This window comes from Prionailurus bengalensis, chromosome E4, assembly GCF_016509475.1.
Source record: "Prionailurus bengalensis isolate Pbe53 chromosome E4, Fcat_Pben_1.1_paternal_pri, whole genome shotgun sequence".
Lineage (NCBI taxonomy): Eukaryota > Metazoa > Chordata > Mammalia > Carnivora > Felidae > Prionailurus > Prionailurus bengalensis.
In genome coordinates, this window is record NC_057360.1 from 43,169,400 (window position 1) to 43,187,557 (window position 18,158).

Genomic DNA, 18,158 nt, shown 5'->3' on the forward strand with positions numbered 1-18,158 from the left:
ACAGAGAGACAGTGAGGAGGGGTAGACAGAGACTCGCACAGAGACCCAGTCAGGACGGCCGGGCCCTAGGGAAGAAGTATCTCAGAAGCCCTTGGTTGGACAAGACATCAGGAAAACATCTCAATCAGAACAGGCTCCTCAAATATCAAACAGAAGTCCCCTCCGTGGTTTGTCCCCAGAGCAGGTGTCTCTACCTAGAAAGATGGCAGTGCTTCCTTTTACATCCAGTGGAGGGCCAAGGAGTATGCAAGGACTCAACCACAATCACAAGATCACTGACATGACAGAGCCAGAAAGGATTACACTAATCAGGATGGGAACCCAAGGAGAAACTGTACCTGAACATGTGAAAATGAAAACCTTTGTGACAGAAGACCGAACACTTGAACGTAAGGCCCTTTTAAATGTCTCCACCATCTGCAGTGTTAGCTTATCTTCCTCATTTATGACATATTTTATAACTAAATGTGTGAGCTAATCTTTACATATACATATATCGAAATACAACATTATTCAAGTTTGCCGAAGCTCCAGAATCTTTTCCAGTTCATCTCTCTGATGGCGGGTGACGGCATCCCGGCTGCCAAGTCATCTGTTCTCTTAAAACTTCGGGTGCTCAGTTAAGATCAATATCGCCTGGCCAAATCACATTCCTTCGGTTTATGGATGGCGAGACTTCGGTTTATGTTCCTAAAGTATGAGAGACCTCTGTCTGGGAAAAGGAACCAGAAATTCATCGACCTGAAACACTCAGATTCTGAATGCAATCATTCCCGACTCGGGTGCCGGTGCCCGCTCCTGCCTAGGATTCAGGCAGCCCCTGCGTTTGTTCAGAAAGGCCCGGACCCTGGGTTCTTAGGCTGTAAGAAGGCTGATCTCTGGGCAGCCACACACACCTTCACTGAAATGTTGTATGGTACCAGCTGAAAGGGATTCGCTTCAGTCATCTCACCATGAGCTGTTGAACCATCCAGGAGCTGTTTACTTTGTTCATGTAAGGGAGGTCTAATTTGTTTAAGAAGCACTTCTACTTCGGAATGTACCTGTCCCATTACAAATCCCCAAACCTCCTTCTCTTCCACAAATGGCACCACCAAAAGGTTTCAAGAAGTCTGCTTTTACCCAGACCCCTCTGTGCATCTCATTAGGCCCCTCCTTTCATGCCTGTCTCTAAGACCAGCACCTGCTGGACTGACTGTAAGTCCAGCCGGCACGTGTACATCAGCAACACGGGACTCCGAGACAGGGAAATCTACTCTCCTGGGAAAGAGCTGGGTTGCTTTGAGAAAGAAAGGAGTGGTGACAGAGTGCCTAATTGTGTGCAAGGTATTTACCAAGCACAAGAGTAACATACCAGCAAGGGGTCTAGTCTTTTTGATCCACAATCTAAAAGCAAGGGGAAGGGGTGCCTGGCTGGCTCAGTCGGTAGAGCATGTGACTCTTGATCTTGGGGTTGTGAGTCTGAACCCCATGCTGGTGTAGAGATCACCTAAAAATGGAAAGGAAAGGAAAGGAAAGGAAAGGAGAAAGGGAAGAGGAAAGAGGGGAAAGGGGAGAAGAGAGGACAGAAGGGGAAAGGAGGAGAGAGGAGAGGAGGGGAGGGGAGGAGAGAGGAAGAGAGAGGAGGGAAAAGGAGGGGAGAGGAGAGGAGGGGAAGGGAGGGGAGAAGAGGGGAGAAGAGGGGGAAGGGGCCTTGGTCAATTGTTTGTGTGACCACCTAGCAAGTAGCAATGGGCTAGTCCTGAGTCCCTTCCTATCTTGTTTTATCTAAACAACACTTATCATGGTCAATTCTAGTTATCTGTTTAAAATGATCATAAGCAGGAAGGGCCATATTCTTCTCTGTATCCTCAACACCCAGCACAGTGACTGACTCGACGTTAAGTACTCTGGCTTATGCACTTGCTTGCTCGGTGTAAGAATCTATTTATTGTGGGAGAATTATCTTCAGAAAGCTGTAAGCAGCTCCAGCAAGTACTCAGAAAAGTCTAGTACCATGGTGAATAGTTTAGGGGCAACTGTTATTCCTAAAAACCTTCATGTCAACATGGAGACTGGACCTGGACAACAGAATAAGGCCGACCCGTTCACCTCACAGAATTTAGCTCCCGTGGTGTCCGTCTGAGCCGTGAGAAGGATAGATTCGCCAGTTAGAGTCCCTCTCACCCACACTTTCTATCCCTTCCTCTTTCCCCAGTGCTGCTCGGATTCATAGATAGGTGTCCAGGTGAAAGTCCGCACCGACAACCTTTGTAACTCCTACAACAACAGTTGACACATAATAAAAAAAATAAACCTAAATGAGCGTGGAGAGTGGATAAAACCAACCAAATGGCTGAACTAAAACCAACTCATCACTTTTCAGGACCAGAGGGAGAGATCACAAAACCTCTGAGACAAAGGGCCAACTATAGGAGAGCCAGTAAAACATGCTCCATCAGCCAAAACCACAGGAGACACACCCCGTTAATCATCTGACCCAAATTATCACCCTCCTCCCCAATCTCTGTAGTGACACAAACAGCCACCACAAATAAACCAGCTAGGGTCAAACCACCACAGACCATTGCAGTGGGACAGGGGGCTGGTGCTGAGCCCAGTTCTAGTATGTGTTTCCAGGCACTCTGCTGGGGTTCTCCGTGCAACTAGTGGACTGAAGAAAAATCTTCCATGTGGGTCTCGCCATCTGTTTTCAACGCGTCACTATTCAAGCCCTTTGCTTCTCCCACTACTCTTTAGCTTTTTCACTGATCGCTGACACAGGTGTACCACATTTGAACAAGGGCACAGACAGAAACAAAGTCAACCCTAGATCATTTCACTCCCCGCCTCTCTCGGCAAAGGGCTCCGGAGGGAGGAGTGTATCCCAGGCTCCGCCGCTCACTAGCTCGGTGACTTTGGCAATTCACTTGAGTTTCCTCGGCCTTGGATATCTCATCTGTGAACTCAAAGAGCTGCATGACATCATCTCCAACATCCTTTCCAGCTCCAAAAATTCCAGGGCGCCATCAGGTTTTCACGGGTCAAAGAAGACCCACTGAGGGGGATGGGTGGTTGGTCTGGTTGTTTTTATCTGTGAATTGAATCAGGCAAGCTCTCCCAGGACTAAGATAACCGCAGATCAAAAAGTTGACTAAACTAGCCAGGGGTTCCGAGGATCCATGGAGAGTGCATTTTTAGCAGCGAAGGAAGGAGGAAGAAAACCGGCTTCAGAGCGGGAGCAGCTGTCTCACTGACACTTAAAGGACTTCTGAGTTAATCGGGTTCTCTTTTGTAATTAATATAACAGCATCTGCATATGGGGCTGCCAGAAGGGACCAGCAGGACTTCTCAGCGGGAGCACATTAACCCTGCCAAGGCTAGCTGCAGGCAAACTCGAATCAAATTGTCTTAAGTGCAAGCCAAGGCTCTTCTTCTCTCGATGCCTCTTAAGCACAGCTCGTCTCAGTTAGGGTTCCTTCTAAGCAAAGGTTTCCACCTGGAAGGAGGACGAGGAGAGGACCTACAGCAGCAACCCATTTGGTTTATTTGTTTGCGACAGTGACTGGGGAGCAAAATAGACCACCCCAAAATATGCCTCTCTGGCATTGATTTTAAGCCGGCTATTTAAAAATAAACAGCAGACACAGGTGAAGCTCTCTGAAAACGGAGTACAAGTTACCCTTTTGTAAGAAACATTTACGTTTACAGCCGTTGGAGGGAAATCTCCATTCGCAAAGGCGGCTCCCTCTCTGTACCAGGAAGACAGAGATGAGCCTACATCTCTAGAAACTCTTATCTTAATGCAGAACAAACGTTTACCCCGTTCACAGTGCTTCTCTCGGTGACCTCCCAGAACGGCCTCCCCGCCCCCAACGTCTTTGTAGCTGGAGATGATGTTTAGGGTGGTGGCGTGGGCCTTTTTGGAGAGTTTTTCCTTGCTCCCTCCCACGTACATGGGAGGTATACACGGTATACACGGTATACACGGGAGGTGTACACGTTTAAGGTGTTTGTTCTTCTCCTGTTTATGTGTCTTTTTATCTCAGGGGTGTCTCGGCCAAGAACCCACGAGAGCAGAGGAAAAATTACTTTCCTCCCCCACAGTAACACTTACTAAGCCCTTTCTAAGTACATCTCTTTATTTACTTCATCATGTTTAATGCCCACAATTCTACCAGACAAGGACCATTATTATCCCCATTTATAGATGAGGAACCAGTAGCGTAAAAAACAAAACAGAGCCCACGTTTCTCCATTTATCTAAGCAGACAAGAGGTGGTACACAGGACGGTCCAGGAGCTGGACCTAGGTCTCAGGGGGTCAGCTCAACACCTGGTAACAGACAGTGACCGTGACGGATGGTGGAATATGCCATCCCCAAATGTGCCACTTTGACATAAGGGTGTTTTGAGCCCAAGGCATTTGACACACGGCACTGTAAGAAGGGCGCTCTGACCTCCCCTTTTTCTTCCTGAAAGCAGGAGATAAAACCCCCATCTGGAGGATGAACTCGCTATACCAGAAGGAAAGCAACGTTCTTATCACCAGAGACCTGGAGTCAAGGCCAAGAAAAATCAGTACAAATAAGCCTTGTTAGCCTAACCCTTATCTACCACTAACTGCTCTAGCCTGAGCTCCTCTGCCTTGTCACGTTTTCATAACTTACTTCTTTTTGTCCAATTCAGTCTATATATGCTCAGCTCTGTTTCTTTGGCCCTTCAGCTCTTGTGGGGACTCTCATGTACATGTAAAATGTAACAAAATGTGTGCGTTTTTCTCTTGTGTACCCATCAAACATCGGTTTAATTCCTAGGCCTGGCTGAAGACTCCAAAAAGACAGAGGAGAAATTTTTCCTCCCCCACACCCATTACATTTTTCCCAATTTGGGGCCAGACACAATTTGGTGATTGCAGGACCCCGATTTAAAGAGGACTGACAGAGTCTCTCTTGAAAACTGCCCCAAATCGGGAGGAATAAATAAAGCCCGTGGGGGAAAAACAACAGTAACAACGCAGTATTACCACTAGCTGGTACACGCTTTTAAAGAGAGTTGTTATTCTGCCGGAGGTCTCTAGAGCCCCTTTTCTAAAAGAAAAGGTAGGTGCTTTTCAGAAAAATTTGTCATGCTCCTCTTCTCCGTTTGGATTATTATCCTTTATGTTTCAGTTTGGGACTATGATAAAAAGGGAGAACTGGAGGGAAGAAATGCTAATGACCTTTTTACGTCTCTAGCGACCCATTAGGATAGACACTTTATTTGAATTGTTTTTGGAGTAATGGCAAGGGATCTAGGTCAATACTCGCTCCTTGCCTGTCTTCCATTCCCATCACTAATATACACTCAAGAGGTTAGCGAAGGCCCAGGGAAAGGGGCAGTCCATGGCCAAGGTAGGGAAGGCCCTACATGGAGGAGGCGAAATGGACTCTACCTTCACCTTATATTATTGCACCTGACAATTGCAATAACACAATCGCCACCAAGGTTGCAATTGGCGGGGGTGGCGGGGCTTTAGAGGGAATTCAGGTCTCAATAGTTACTACTGCAATCCTTGCTCCTGGTACCCAAGGATCTCCCTCCGCCGGGTAAAGCGTTTTTACCTCACTTTCAGCATCGAACTTATAGTCCTCTCCAAAAGTGGATGACATACACGGGATTTTATGGGAGGATTTAATAACCTGCTGAGGCAATCAGCGGATCCAAATCTGCATTTCCACAAACAAGCAGTGAGGCGTTTTTATTTCTTAGGAACTGCGAGTGCCAAGGGCAAAGGACAAACCCTAAGTTGGGAAACGAATGTTCCACGGTTTTCCACTACCGTAAATTCTAGTACAAGCGCCAAGGTATTGGGCTACAAAAACCCCAGGAGCGGAGAGAAAGAATTCTGTCATGACACATTCATTTATCATTCCCAAACAAGCTCTGACCTTCAGCTCAATTTAAAGGATTCTGAATTACAGAGGAGACATTAGGAACACAGGAGAATTTAAGGAAAACGTACGCCTAGGTGGTCTGGTCTCAGAATCTTCAAGACCAAACGGTACAAGTACACTGAGGCTGGAGAAAATGGTTTTTGGAGATTAGAGCTTGAGATGTTCTCGAGGAGCCAAAGCTCTTGTTGAAAGCTGAAAAGTCAGGCTGGCAGAAACGTCAGTTAAGTTATCCTACCTAGAGACCACGTTGAGGTCTCTCTGACAAGATTTTTTTCTTTTTCTTTTTTTTTTTTTTTTTTTGCATGTTTGTTTATTTTTGAGTACATGACCAGGGGAGGGGCAGAGAGAGGTGGAGACAGCATTCAAAGCAGGCTCCAGGCTCCAACCTGTCAGCAGAGAGCCGGATGTGGGTCTTGAGCTCATGAGCCATGAGATCATGACCTGAGCCAAAGTCGGACAGTTAACTGACTGAGCCACCCAGGTGTCACTCTAACCATTTTTAAGAAGTAGATTGTCCTGGCACCTGGGAAGAGGGAGATGGCATCCCCCCAGAAGCTTATATTCCCTGGGAGCTGTGAAATGAAGAGCCCACACTTAGCAGCCTGCTGACAAGTTTCCCTCTGGGCAAAACTGCTCCTGAGGCTGTCACCCTGCGGAGGGAAGGGACAGGCAGCAGGCAGCTAAAGCTGTAATTTATGGGATACAGAGATGGAAGCAGTTCCTCCTAGGAGGCCAACCCCAAGCTTCACAGAGGGCTTAGCTTCTGTCATTTGGGAGCCGGCCTCCCACACCTAGTAATCATCAAGAATGAGTCCATGGTGGGAATGAGTCAAAAGGACACAGGAACCAGCTCAAAGGGAAGGGGGGAGGGGGGGCAAAAGGGGGGAGGGGGCGGGGTTCACTGACCAAATCAGGGTCAATTAGGCAATAAACAATCTCTTAAATGATATGAGATCATAATCTATTGAAAAAAATTCCCAAGTCCAAGTCCACACTGATATAAACAGCTAAGCAAAAAAGAAAAGGAAAACTCTCCCTTACTACAAGAATACCGACTACAGAATACAGAAGGGATGATGGCCAGAAGGGATGATGGCTGTGAAAACCACACACACACACACACACACACACACACACACACACACACCAGCACCCAGGCAGGAGGGAGCTGTCAGTGCATGCTGAGGTCCGGTGGAGGGAGGTGTTTTCGGAAAGAAGATTCTCAGCGAGATCTTACAACACCTCCCGCAAAAGACTAACCAACTGCAAAGGGGAAAGAAAAATGGAGACTTTAAGGTGGAAAGACCCAGAGGACACCAACGTGACCAGTGACCAAGCTTAACATCTCCAGATATGGGGGGCTGACATCAGGTACCCCTGACGCGATGCACATTCCATCGTTTCCACGCCCCGTCCTGCTAAAAGCTCAGGACCAGAGTCTAGTCATGAGGACAAAACAGATCCTGGTCGAGGGTCATCCTATAGAATATAAAACCTACTCTTTAAACCTGTCGAAGACATAAATGCCAAGGAAAGGTCGAGGAACTGTTCCACGTTGGGGGAGTCTCAAGGGACATGACAACTAATGCAATACGTGTTCCTGGAGAGGATCCTGAATCAGAAACAAAAAGCGCAGTTCTTGGGACAGTTGGCAAACCGCGGGTGAGGTCTGAGCGCTGGATGGTAGCACTGAGTCAGTTAACTTCCTGACTTGAGGAGTTACACGCTAAGCGCGTCCTTGGCTGGGAGAACGGCACACTGGAGTGTTAGAGGAGAGAAAACAACCTGTCTACAGTTTGCTTTCAAAAGGTTCAGACAAAGAGTAGATACAATAGAGAAAGAGAGTGAGGGAGAAAGAGAACATGAGCAAACACAAAAGCAATACTTTAACAACTGGGGAATCTGCACAAAGTGGGTACAAGAAGCTCTTTGTACTGTTCCGGCAACATTTATGTAAATTTAAAATTATTTCAAAGTAATTTTGTTTAAATGGGCCAGAGGGATACCTAGCGAACTGTATCCAGCTCTGGATCTCACAGGAAGGAGATGGAGAGACAGAATTTTACCAGAAAAACAACAACAACAACAACAACAACAACAACAACAACCACCCAATAGGCAACACACACACACACACACACATCAAATACAGTAATAACAGAATTGAAGCAGTAACAGCTTTTTCACTATCCCTTACTTTTGCCCTGAGTCAGGGGAGTTCAAGGCATTAATCTAAGTAAGCCGTGCAGGATCAGATTTAGAACCGAAATCCTCAAGACTAAGCAGTACCGACAAAGACGCTCCAGGATAGGACACACCTCCGAAAGTTACGGGTAACCATCCAGTTCACTGAACAAGAGCCGCACAAAGAGGCATGACCTTGCACTGCCTGCAGGGGTCCCTTCTGATTGCTCGGCAGTAGGGACCACCTCTCCACCTCTTCTGGAGTACAGGTGTCCTTCTTCTGTAACCACTTGTGTCCCACAGTTACAAACTCTCTTCCAAGTTGGAGCGACAGAACCACTCCATTTCTGCCCGCGGAACGAGAGGCAGCCGAGCAGGCCAGTTTCTCAATCAGGAGAGACTGAGATCCCCCAGTGGGGTGTTGTATGCCGAAAGAATAAGAATGTCTTCTCTCCTCCTGGCCGGTCTCCCTCCCCACACATTCCTCCTCACCCCTGCATATCTCCAAAATATTAAAAGTTAAGGCTAGGGTATGCTGTACAGAATATTCTTTAAAAAATCAACTCCATATTGGTTCAGATACTGTCCCTCTAATTTAAATGAAGAGTGAGCTTTTATTCAAATTAGTCTTGAATCTAGCTGCATTTAAGACAGGGCCTTAGTCTTTGCTCTGGAAAGTTTGGCTTGATTTAAAAACAAAAACAAAACCAAAAACAAAACCCTGGGAAATGTAATTCTCTCCCCATATATAGAATGGAAAGGGAAAAAAACACTAAGCTATAAAGTATGTCCAGCATAAATAAGGCACTAAAGTTCTTAATCTGATGAAGCTGAAGTTGGACTGTTTTGTTCTTTTTCTTTACATTTGAATAAAGAAAAGGGATAAAAGCACCTTTAAAAAAGAAGTGAGGGGCACCTGGGTGGCTCAGTCAGTTGAGCGTTCAACTTTGGCTCGGGTCATGATCTCATGGTTCGCGAGTTCCAGCCCTGCATCCGGCTCTGTGCTGTCAGAGCCAGCTTTGGATCTTCTATCCCCCTCCTTGCTCTGTGCCCCTCCCCAGCTTGCACTCTCTCTCTCAAAAAGTAAGTAAAACATTAAAAAATAAAAAGAGGTGGGGCACCTGGGTGGCTCATTCGGTTAAGCGTCCGACTTCAGCTCAGGTCATGATCTCGCAGTTCGTGAGTTCGAGCCCCGCATTGGGCTGTGTGCTGACAGCTCAGAGCCCGGAGCCTGCTTCGGATTCTGTGTCTCCCCCTCTCTCTGCCCCTCCCCTGCTCACGTTCTGTCTCTCTCTCTCTCAAAAATAAATTTAAAAATTGGGATGAGCACCGGGTGTCGTATGGAAACCAATCTGACAATAAATTTCATAAATTAAAATAAATAAATAAATCAAAAAATAAATAAATAAAAAATAAATAAAACAAGTGTGTTTTGTGTGTGTGTGTGTGTGTGTGTGTGTTTAATCAAAAGCTTTTACGGGTACATAACCTATCATCATTCCTCAGGACAGCTTTGAGGCATGACTAGTTAGACAAGTGAAAAGCAAAACAATCCTCAAGTCCTATTTCCCATCTTCCTGCCCAGTGAACACCACCCCAGGGAACGGAAGCACGTTACAAAGCCCAACTCCAAAGAGAGTTGTGGTCTAAAGCTTCCCACAGCGCATGGCACAAGGCCGGGGAGTCCGTCCAAACCATTCACGCCACCTGCTAAAGAGGACACAAAAAGGCACCACACGTGATGGGCACTTCAGCCAGGGGCCCACAGGCCATACTAATGAGTCCCCATGCTCTGACCAACTTTCCTTCAGAGAGTCTGGGTTTGGACTTGGGAGTACCATCTAGAAGGGGACTTTCCCAGAGAGGCTGACTGATGGCTCTAAGCAAGGGGCACATATCTCCACCACCGCTACATCGATTCTCCTTTTGGCAAAGAATTAAATCAATTTTCAAGCATCGGGTGGCCTATACTTAGACTAGAAATCCTTCAGGGGACTCCAGTCAGACCTCTGAGAGAATCCAGAAAGAAAAACTACATCTTGCACACGGACTCACCCTCTGTACCCTTGCTAGGAATAACACCATCAGACTCCCTGGACCACAGAAGAAGCAGAAGCCTTCATCTTTAGAGATGAACTATTTTCCTATGAGACGTTAAGGAGCAAATTCCCCTTAGGTCTTGACACATGTGGAGAGAACCTCATGCACCCACGTACCTAGTATTCTTCACGCTGGCTTCCCTCTGAGGAAGTCTGAGAAAAGTTATGAAGGCAAAAGACGCTCTAACGATAACTTTCGCCAATGCATGGTTTTTTGTTGTTGTTGTTTTAAGTAGGCTTCATGCCCAGCGCAGAGCCTAATGTGGAGCTTGAACTCACGACCCTGAGATCAAGACCTGAGCTGGGATCAAAAGTCAGACGCTCAACCGACTGAGCCACCCAGGCGCCCCAATGCATTCTGCTTTTGAGCCACACAAACAACACAATTATAATTACTCCATCAAAGGCAGGTTGGGGCTAATTATCCTGAACTCTGTCAGAATTAGCAAAGCATCTCAACTCCTTTTCCTGTCAATGTCGTTTAATCTGACAACTTCCCATACGCCTTAGCCCAAGCCCTCACAGACAGCTAATAGTTAGGCAGGTAACCAATTTGGAGAAAATCCTCTGGAGGGAACGAGAGGAAACACTAATCCCTCCTTGCATAACGTCAACTTGAAACAGCATCAATTAGTGGGTCTGTGGTTCACCATTGTGTGTCCTGTGCCCAGTACTGAGTCAGGCGTTAATCAAGATTTGTTGAGTGAATGAATATTGAGGATCTACTTCCCTTATCGTGGTGAAGCTCTGGCGTACTGGGACTGTATGCAACGCCATCTTTGGGGCATGAAAATCATTTGAGTATCAGCACAGAATGCAACCTAGCCTCATCAGTCATGTCTCAAACGCATCATTGTTCTTTTCTAGGGGCCCAGCTAGCAAAATGTGGGCAAATCTACAAAAATCCCTGTCTTTCATGGGGGGTGGGGAGGGGGTGGGAAATGCCCTTCTCAAGTGGAAAAAGCAGCATTCCAATATCTACCATCCGGGGAAATAATTTAACAGGTATTTATTTGCCTGTTATATATAAAGCATCATGGCGGGCTTTGCAGGGGGTACAAACATGAATAAAACACAGTCTTTACCCCCCAATCTAGTAAACGGGATAAAACAAAGATACCTGTAGCAATCCCAGAAGCAAACAGAATATGTTCTGTATGTCCAGAGCCTACAGGAATTGAGCGACAGGTACAAGGGGAAATTCATATTCCCCTTTACTTCGACAACATATGTTTTGAGGTTTTATTTTCAAAAGATTGTTTTTGAGAAGCACCTTTAATGCAGGAAGTGAGACAGAGAATAAAAGCATTAAGAAAGAGGAGGTGCTGGGAAAGCAGACAGAGCAAAACAAAATTTAAAGACCAGAATGGATTTTTGTTTAAATCCACACTTTCTTTAAAAACCACTTGCAGGGCGCTTGGGTGGCTCACTCAGTTGGGCGTCCGACTGGTCCGACAGGTCATGATCTCGAGGTTCACGAGTTGGAGCCCCGCATCGCACTCTGTGCTGACAGCTCAGAGCCTGGAGCCTGCTTCGGATTCTGTGTCTCCCTCTCTCTCTGCACCAGCAACACCCCCCCCCCCCCGCCTTGCTCATGCACGCTCTCTCTCTCAAAAATACATAAACATTAAAAAACCACTTGCAAGGCTGAAGAGCTAAGTATACTGAAATCAGTAATGACAGTTAAGACTAAACTACACATATTGCAAATCGTGAAGGTAATCATGTCTTTTCTTTTAAAGGCAGGCAGAATTATCCAACCCTTTCTAATAGTGAGCTGCTCTGTGCCATGGGAAACACATGACCCTAGGAAAGGAAGCTTAGGAAGGAAAGGCTGTAAAGGGAAAAGGTGCAAAGAGTTACTGTGTTTGGGAGAAGCCACTTCTTCCCAGGCTCCCCCTAGGGAACCGGAGGCAGCAAAATCAGCAAACTGGAGCCTGGGACCCTAAATGTCAGGGACTGGAAACTGGAATATGAGGCTAGAGGAGGTAGGGTCACATTACACTCAATTCAATCAGATAAAGTCTCCCACTGAAGTCAATTATAGCTCCATGGCAAGCTACGGAGCCTGGGTTATGACTCATGTAGAACAAAATCTCTCCACTGCCAGGGTGCATTTTATATTCTCACGGGCAGGTCGGAAGAGTAAGGGACGAGTCACAGAAGCAGAACTGACTGGGAGTGTAGCTAGAGACGCGGGGTTGAATCCGGCTCCAGCTCAAACAACATACGTACACACAAACAGCCGTGTAGATTTAACACGAACCATATGACTGTGCTAAGTGCTTTAGAGGATTTATCTCTAGTTGTCACAACAACTTTGGGAGGTAGACATTACCACTCCCATTTTATGTATGTATGTATTTGTATGAATTCACCCCTTTAGAGGGTATAATTCAGTATTTTTAGCATATTCACAAAGCTGTGCACCCATCACCACTATCTAGTTCCAGAACATTTTCATTCTTCAAAAAGAAATCCCATACCCGTTAGCAGTCACTCAATCCTCCTCTCTCCTCACCCACTGGAAATCACACTATACTTCCCACCTTTACAGACTGGCCTGTTCTGGGCATTTCCCATAGATGGACTCATACAATAGACAGCATTTTATATCACTACCATTTTACATATGAAGAAACCAAGACTCAAAGCCCAAGTCACACAGTGAATCGGAGGCTGAACTACAAAGAGGAAACCAGGTCTGATGGAAATGTTTGTACCTGCTTTTCGACCACTATGTGATGCCTCCATATAGGAAGAAACTTGTGAGAGAAAGTGAAAGTTTTCATTACACTTGGGCTAATAAAAGTAATAAGTAAGAACCACAATTACAACACCATGTCTGCTGAGGATGTACTGAAAAGCTGAGGCAGCTCTTCTAAAACAGACCAGGGAAAACTACTGGAAAGCACACCCCTGTCCCCGTCTCTCACTGTTTCACCCCACAACCCGACTCCTCCCCGCCGCTCAGCCCCACGAAGGAGGCAGCCACATGAAACTAGGCTATAAGGAACCTCCTCTCGCCCAATTTTCTGTCTCTTTCCCAGATGTCACTCTGCCACTTGAACTTTATTACCTATACCAACTTCTGTCTAAGGAGTCCAAGAAAAATGTCTATTTCAAATAAATACGCTAGTGCTTTTCCTCTTCTTCTAAATACTGGCAGCCAGTTTATACGAGGTGTGAAAAAAAGAGGGAGAAGAATGTTGAAGAAACTAAGCTGTTTGCTAACCAAAGGCAAAGAGCTATAAAAAATCTAAGAACTGTGGGGCGCCTGGGTGGCTCAGCCAGTTAAGCGTCCGACCTCAGCTCAGGTCACGATCTTGTGGTTCATGGGTTCGAGGCCCGTATCAGGCTCCATGCTGACAGCCCAGAGCCTGGAGCCTGCTTCGGATTCTGCGACTCCCTCTCTCTCTGCTCCTCTCCCGCTTGTGCTCTCTCTCTCGAGAATGAATAAACGTTAAAAAAAAAATTTTTTTTTTTTAATCTAAGAATTGTAACTCACATAAAATGCCTATAATCCAGCCATACCTTACCTTTGTGCCATTTTTCTGCTTTGGGCGTTGCATATGTATATGGATGAAGACAGGCTGTACCTTTCTAGAGGACTGACTTCAGGACTCCTAGTCCTTTTCATCCCTCATCCAGCATAAACAAATAATAGGTGCACCGTAATGAGAATAATTACAATTCTTTTCTTCTTTCCCAGGAGAAAAGTATAGAAGGGAAAGACCGATTCCCACTAACCGAAGGCCAATGCCAATATCTTTATCTGATTCTTTGTTCCCCAGGTACTTAAATGTTTATTGAATAATAACTGAATAATATCACTGTGGAACACATACACAGCAAGGTGCCAGGCACTGTTCTAAACACAACTATTAACATATATTAACTCCCAACAAGCCTAGAGGTAAGTACTAAATGTTTATTGAATAATAACAGCTAATACTTACACAACACCTTACAAGGCACCGTTCTGAACACGTGCATTAACTCCCAACAACCCTAGAGGCGAGCACCGCTGTTGTAACCAGCGGCTCCGACAACGAGGAAACTGACACAGCACAGCGGTGATGCGGAAGCAGGACGGGAGGAATGCGGCACAGAAGAGGGCATTCCAACCAGACACATTTGAGTCATTCCAATTTCTTAAAATTCATACCTCTATGATATGTTGCAACAGCAAAGCACTCTTTGGATCACAAAACACGAAAAAACTTCCCCCTGCTACTTTGTGACACTCCATTCTGCCTTTTATCAAAGAAGTTCTCAAAGCCTTCATGTGGTTACTTCTAAAGCCTCTGACAGAGGAAAGTCAACAGATAAAAGGACTCTCATCCCCTAGACTTAAGTGAGAAGAAGGCCAATGATTTGGGCAGCAGGGGAGGAATGGAATCAAAGAAATTTCACTTGCAATTCTGTTTGCTCTGTATGGGCCCAAGCTATTCCTATTTTAAGAGTTCAGTCCCACCTACGTTTTAGCTTCTGAAATATCATGTCCATTACATAACCCTCTAACCTGCCACCCCCCAATAAATACAAAACTGTCAAAATTAATAAGAAAGCAGTATTTTGGCATTCTTCCCATCTCCTCTGTGATTTAAAAGTGAAATAATAAAAATTTAGAGTTACTGGATGATCTGCAGTTGCTCAAATACAACACTACATCCAAACTAAAAGCACACTTCCACTCTGAAATGATGATTAAAACCTTCCAGAGGTTTGTTACGTTACAAATTGAGTGTTCCTTTCGCTCATGTGTGGAATTTAAGAAACAAACAAACAAAAAATAAGCAAAAAAAAAAAAAAAAAGAGAGAGAGAGAGAGAACTGGTGGTTGCCAGAGGGGAGGTGGGTGGAGGGATGGGTGAAATAAAGTAAATTTAAAAAAAAAAATGTGCAGTGTTCCTTCTCTTGATATTCCAAGTTCCTATTCAGAAACCAACATTCACAAAAGAAAGTTGAGACAGTCTCTGAGTGGACTTGACCTTGTAACGATAGCCCGTAAAAGGAGGACACAAGAGTTAGTTGTCTTTTTCAGGAGTAAGGTTTTAAGTCTACTTTCTAACACAATTACCTAAACAACTGGGAAAATGGCCATTCCCAAAATATACAGAGGTAGGCGCCGCCTCATTGATCTCCCCTGATGCTCATTTTCACCTTCAACGATAAAACTCTCCATAGGGATGGGAATGGGAGCACTTTCTGGAACAAAACCAAACTGTTCCCAGTCCAGTCATCTGCACCCTACCCTGGTTTTTGTTTCAGATGAATAGACTCCAGAGGGTGAAGAGAGTTAAATACAATATGCAAAGGGGCGCCTGGGTGGTTCAGTCGGTTGAGCGACTGACTTTGGCTCAGGTCACAATCTCACAGTTTGTGAGTTCAAGCCCCGCCTCGGGCTCTGTGCTGACAGCTCGGAGCCTGGAGCCTGCTTCGGATTCTGTGTCTCCCTCTCTCTCTGCCCCTCCCCTGTTCGTGTTCTGTCTCTCTCTGTCTCAGAAATAAATAAACATTAAAAATTTTTTGAAAAAAATACAGTACGCAAAGATTAGTTCGTGGTGCAGTCAACTAGAAAAGCCAGTGAGGCAAAATTCAAAGGGTACGTTTGTCTTTCTTAACTTGGCTTTTTAAAGAATAAAAACAAGAGCCTGTCAAGGTGCCTTGAAAACCTCCATCTCTCTGCGATGAATCGACTCCCTGAATCTACTCCCTGATGGTTTTTTTCTCTCCTTCGGCAGTGATTCTAAAATGAACAATTGTTATCAAATAACAGCGACAGAGGACTCTTTTAGGTAAGCTCTAAGAAAAACCTGGGAGCAGGAAAGCTGCTGGAAAGCACTGTTATGGGAGAGGGTTAAAGTACACATTCTGAGGATCATCTCTGAAAACATTAGCCCTTCTTGCCAATTTTCTGACAGCCTCTATAGGTCCATTTTCAGATAGGCAAATCTCTGAGCTGACGATGTCAAACCACCACTCCAGAAAAGCTACCGTGCTTTCCTCCCCGTTGTATTATTTCCAAGCTCACTAAGTGGAAGAATATTATTTAGGACCAGATCAGATTCTTATTATCTTACTTTCTTTCATCGCCATTTCTGGAGTCTCAGACAACTGGAGGATATGAAACATGGCAACTTCGGAAACACAGAACCCAAACCACAAACTCTGAAGAGCTCAACAATTCATTCTGGTCTGAGCCTCATGTTCAAATTCGCTATTAGCATCTACATTTGTGCTTCCACAGGTGTGTCTGTAGACCACTTGCAACAGAATCCCGGCAGCGTTTTATGTTTAGATTCTCAGGACCCACCCACGAGACCGTCCCCATCTGTGGGGTAGAGCATGGGACATTTTTAAGGCTAATTTGGTTTGAGTACACACTTAAGTTTGAGAATCACTAAATTAAACCCACTGTCTTACTTGCTGTGCTGTCCCCAGGGTACCTGTCCACATGGGATGCCAGTCCCTTCTCCCTTCCCACCTATTTCCTAATTAGACGCGCCACTTAACAAACCCTCCGGATCGCCACCAAAAAGCAGTTGAAGAGGAAGCAAGAAATTGGGAAAGATCAAAGGCCCTGCACGATTTTAAGTGCTTTAGGGACTCTAGCACATCCCAGGGAGAATCAAGTCACGAAGTCTCAGGACCAAACAACAACCCGATCTCTCCCCAACTTCTTCGACATAAGCACGAGCAACCCCTCAGGCACCCTGGCACGTCAGATAGGGATTTCCTTTAGCGACCCCAGCCCCATTTACAGTACACTCCTTACTTCTTCACAGTTTTCGTGCAAAAGCATTTCACGTAAGCACACACACATACACCACATACACATACACAATCCGCTACAGTTCCCTGGACTCCTCGGGCTCCTGGGGCACCCTGCCTGCTGCCCTTCCTCCGGGCGTCCACCTCCTCCATCCCTAGGCGGGTCTCCGACCTCAGCCGCCCACCCCCTCCCACCCCCACTCCCCGCCCCTGCGCACGGCCGGTTGTGCCGGAGCGCGCTCCTGGCACTCTCGCCGGCCTCCGAGCGCCCCTCGCCCACCCCCGCCCCGGGGGATGCCCGCCCACGGCCTCGCGGATCCGGCCGGCCCAGGCCCGGAGACCCGGCCACGCCGCCCCTCTCCCACTTTGCGCCCCTCTCCCACTTTGCGCCCCTTCCCGGCTTGTTTTGCAGGGACAGGGGTGCGGTCCGCCCTCCGACTTGCTCCTCCAGCCCTGCCTCCGCCGCGGCTGCCCTCCTTACCCGCCTGCAGCCCGGTCTCGGCGACGTCGCCGGCAGGGCCGCGCTCGGCCCCGCCGTCGTCGCCCGTGGGGGAGGAGGGACAACTGTGGTTGTGGGAGCACTTGATGTCGCGGAAGAACTTCTGGGTTTCGCGCAGGTTCTGCCGCAGCCGGCCCAGGTAGCGGCGGTAGCGTCCGAAGCCCCGGCACAGCTCGCGGATCATTCCGCCGCCGCCCGGGCCGGGACCCGAGACGGGCTCGCTCGCCCACGGCACCCCGTCGCCCTCCATCGCCCCGACCCGTTCTGTCCTGGCGGCTCGGTCCCCGGCCCGCTGGCCCCGCTTCCCTCCTCCCCGCCCCCCAGTGCTTCGGGGAGGAGGAATCCACCCCCTGACGCCCCCGCCTGCAGTCGGCCGGGCTTCCGACCTCCGTCACCGCCGTTGAAAACAAACCAACCCGCAGTGCGCCGCCAACGGAACCTTTATCTCCACTCTCCGGGAGAGTGAGGGAAGGATCACTGGAGCGCGCAGGCCCTGCGCGGGATCTCCTGGGATTTGTAGTCTGGGCGGGGGCGGGCTCCGAAACCTGGAGACCGTGGACGGGGCTGACTCCCGGTGGAACCTCGCCGGTTTTTGTGCGCACACGCTCTTCTCGTTTCAAAACGTATTCCCGCGCCCTGCATAGAGAGGAGAGAGAGGAGGCTGCAGAATCCCGCGTCAGCAGAAG

The 18,158-nt window shown here is 47.1% G+C and overlaps 1 protein-coding gene across 1 annotated transcript in view; it reads right to left on the minus strand.

Annotated features, from left to right (window-relative positions):
• The window catches only part of DSTYK (dual serine/threonine and tyrosine protein kinase), a 49,375-nt gene extending 31,459 nt beyond the window's left edge, over window positions 1-17,916 (minus strand). Inside the window, exon 1 of the mRNA XM_043569256.1 lies at window positions 17,455-17,916. Coding sequence (XP_043425191.1) covers window positions 17,455-17,722 — 268 coding nt within the window. The 5' untranslated portion in view covers window positions 17,723-17,916. The remainder of the gene's footprint in view (window positions 1-17,454) is intronic.
• Window positions 17,917-18,158: the final 242 nt, after the last annotated feature.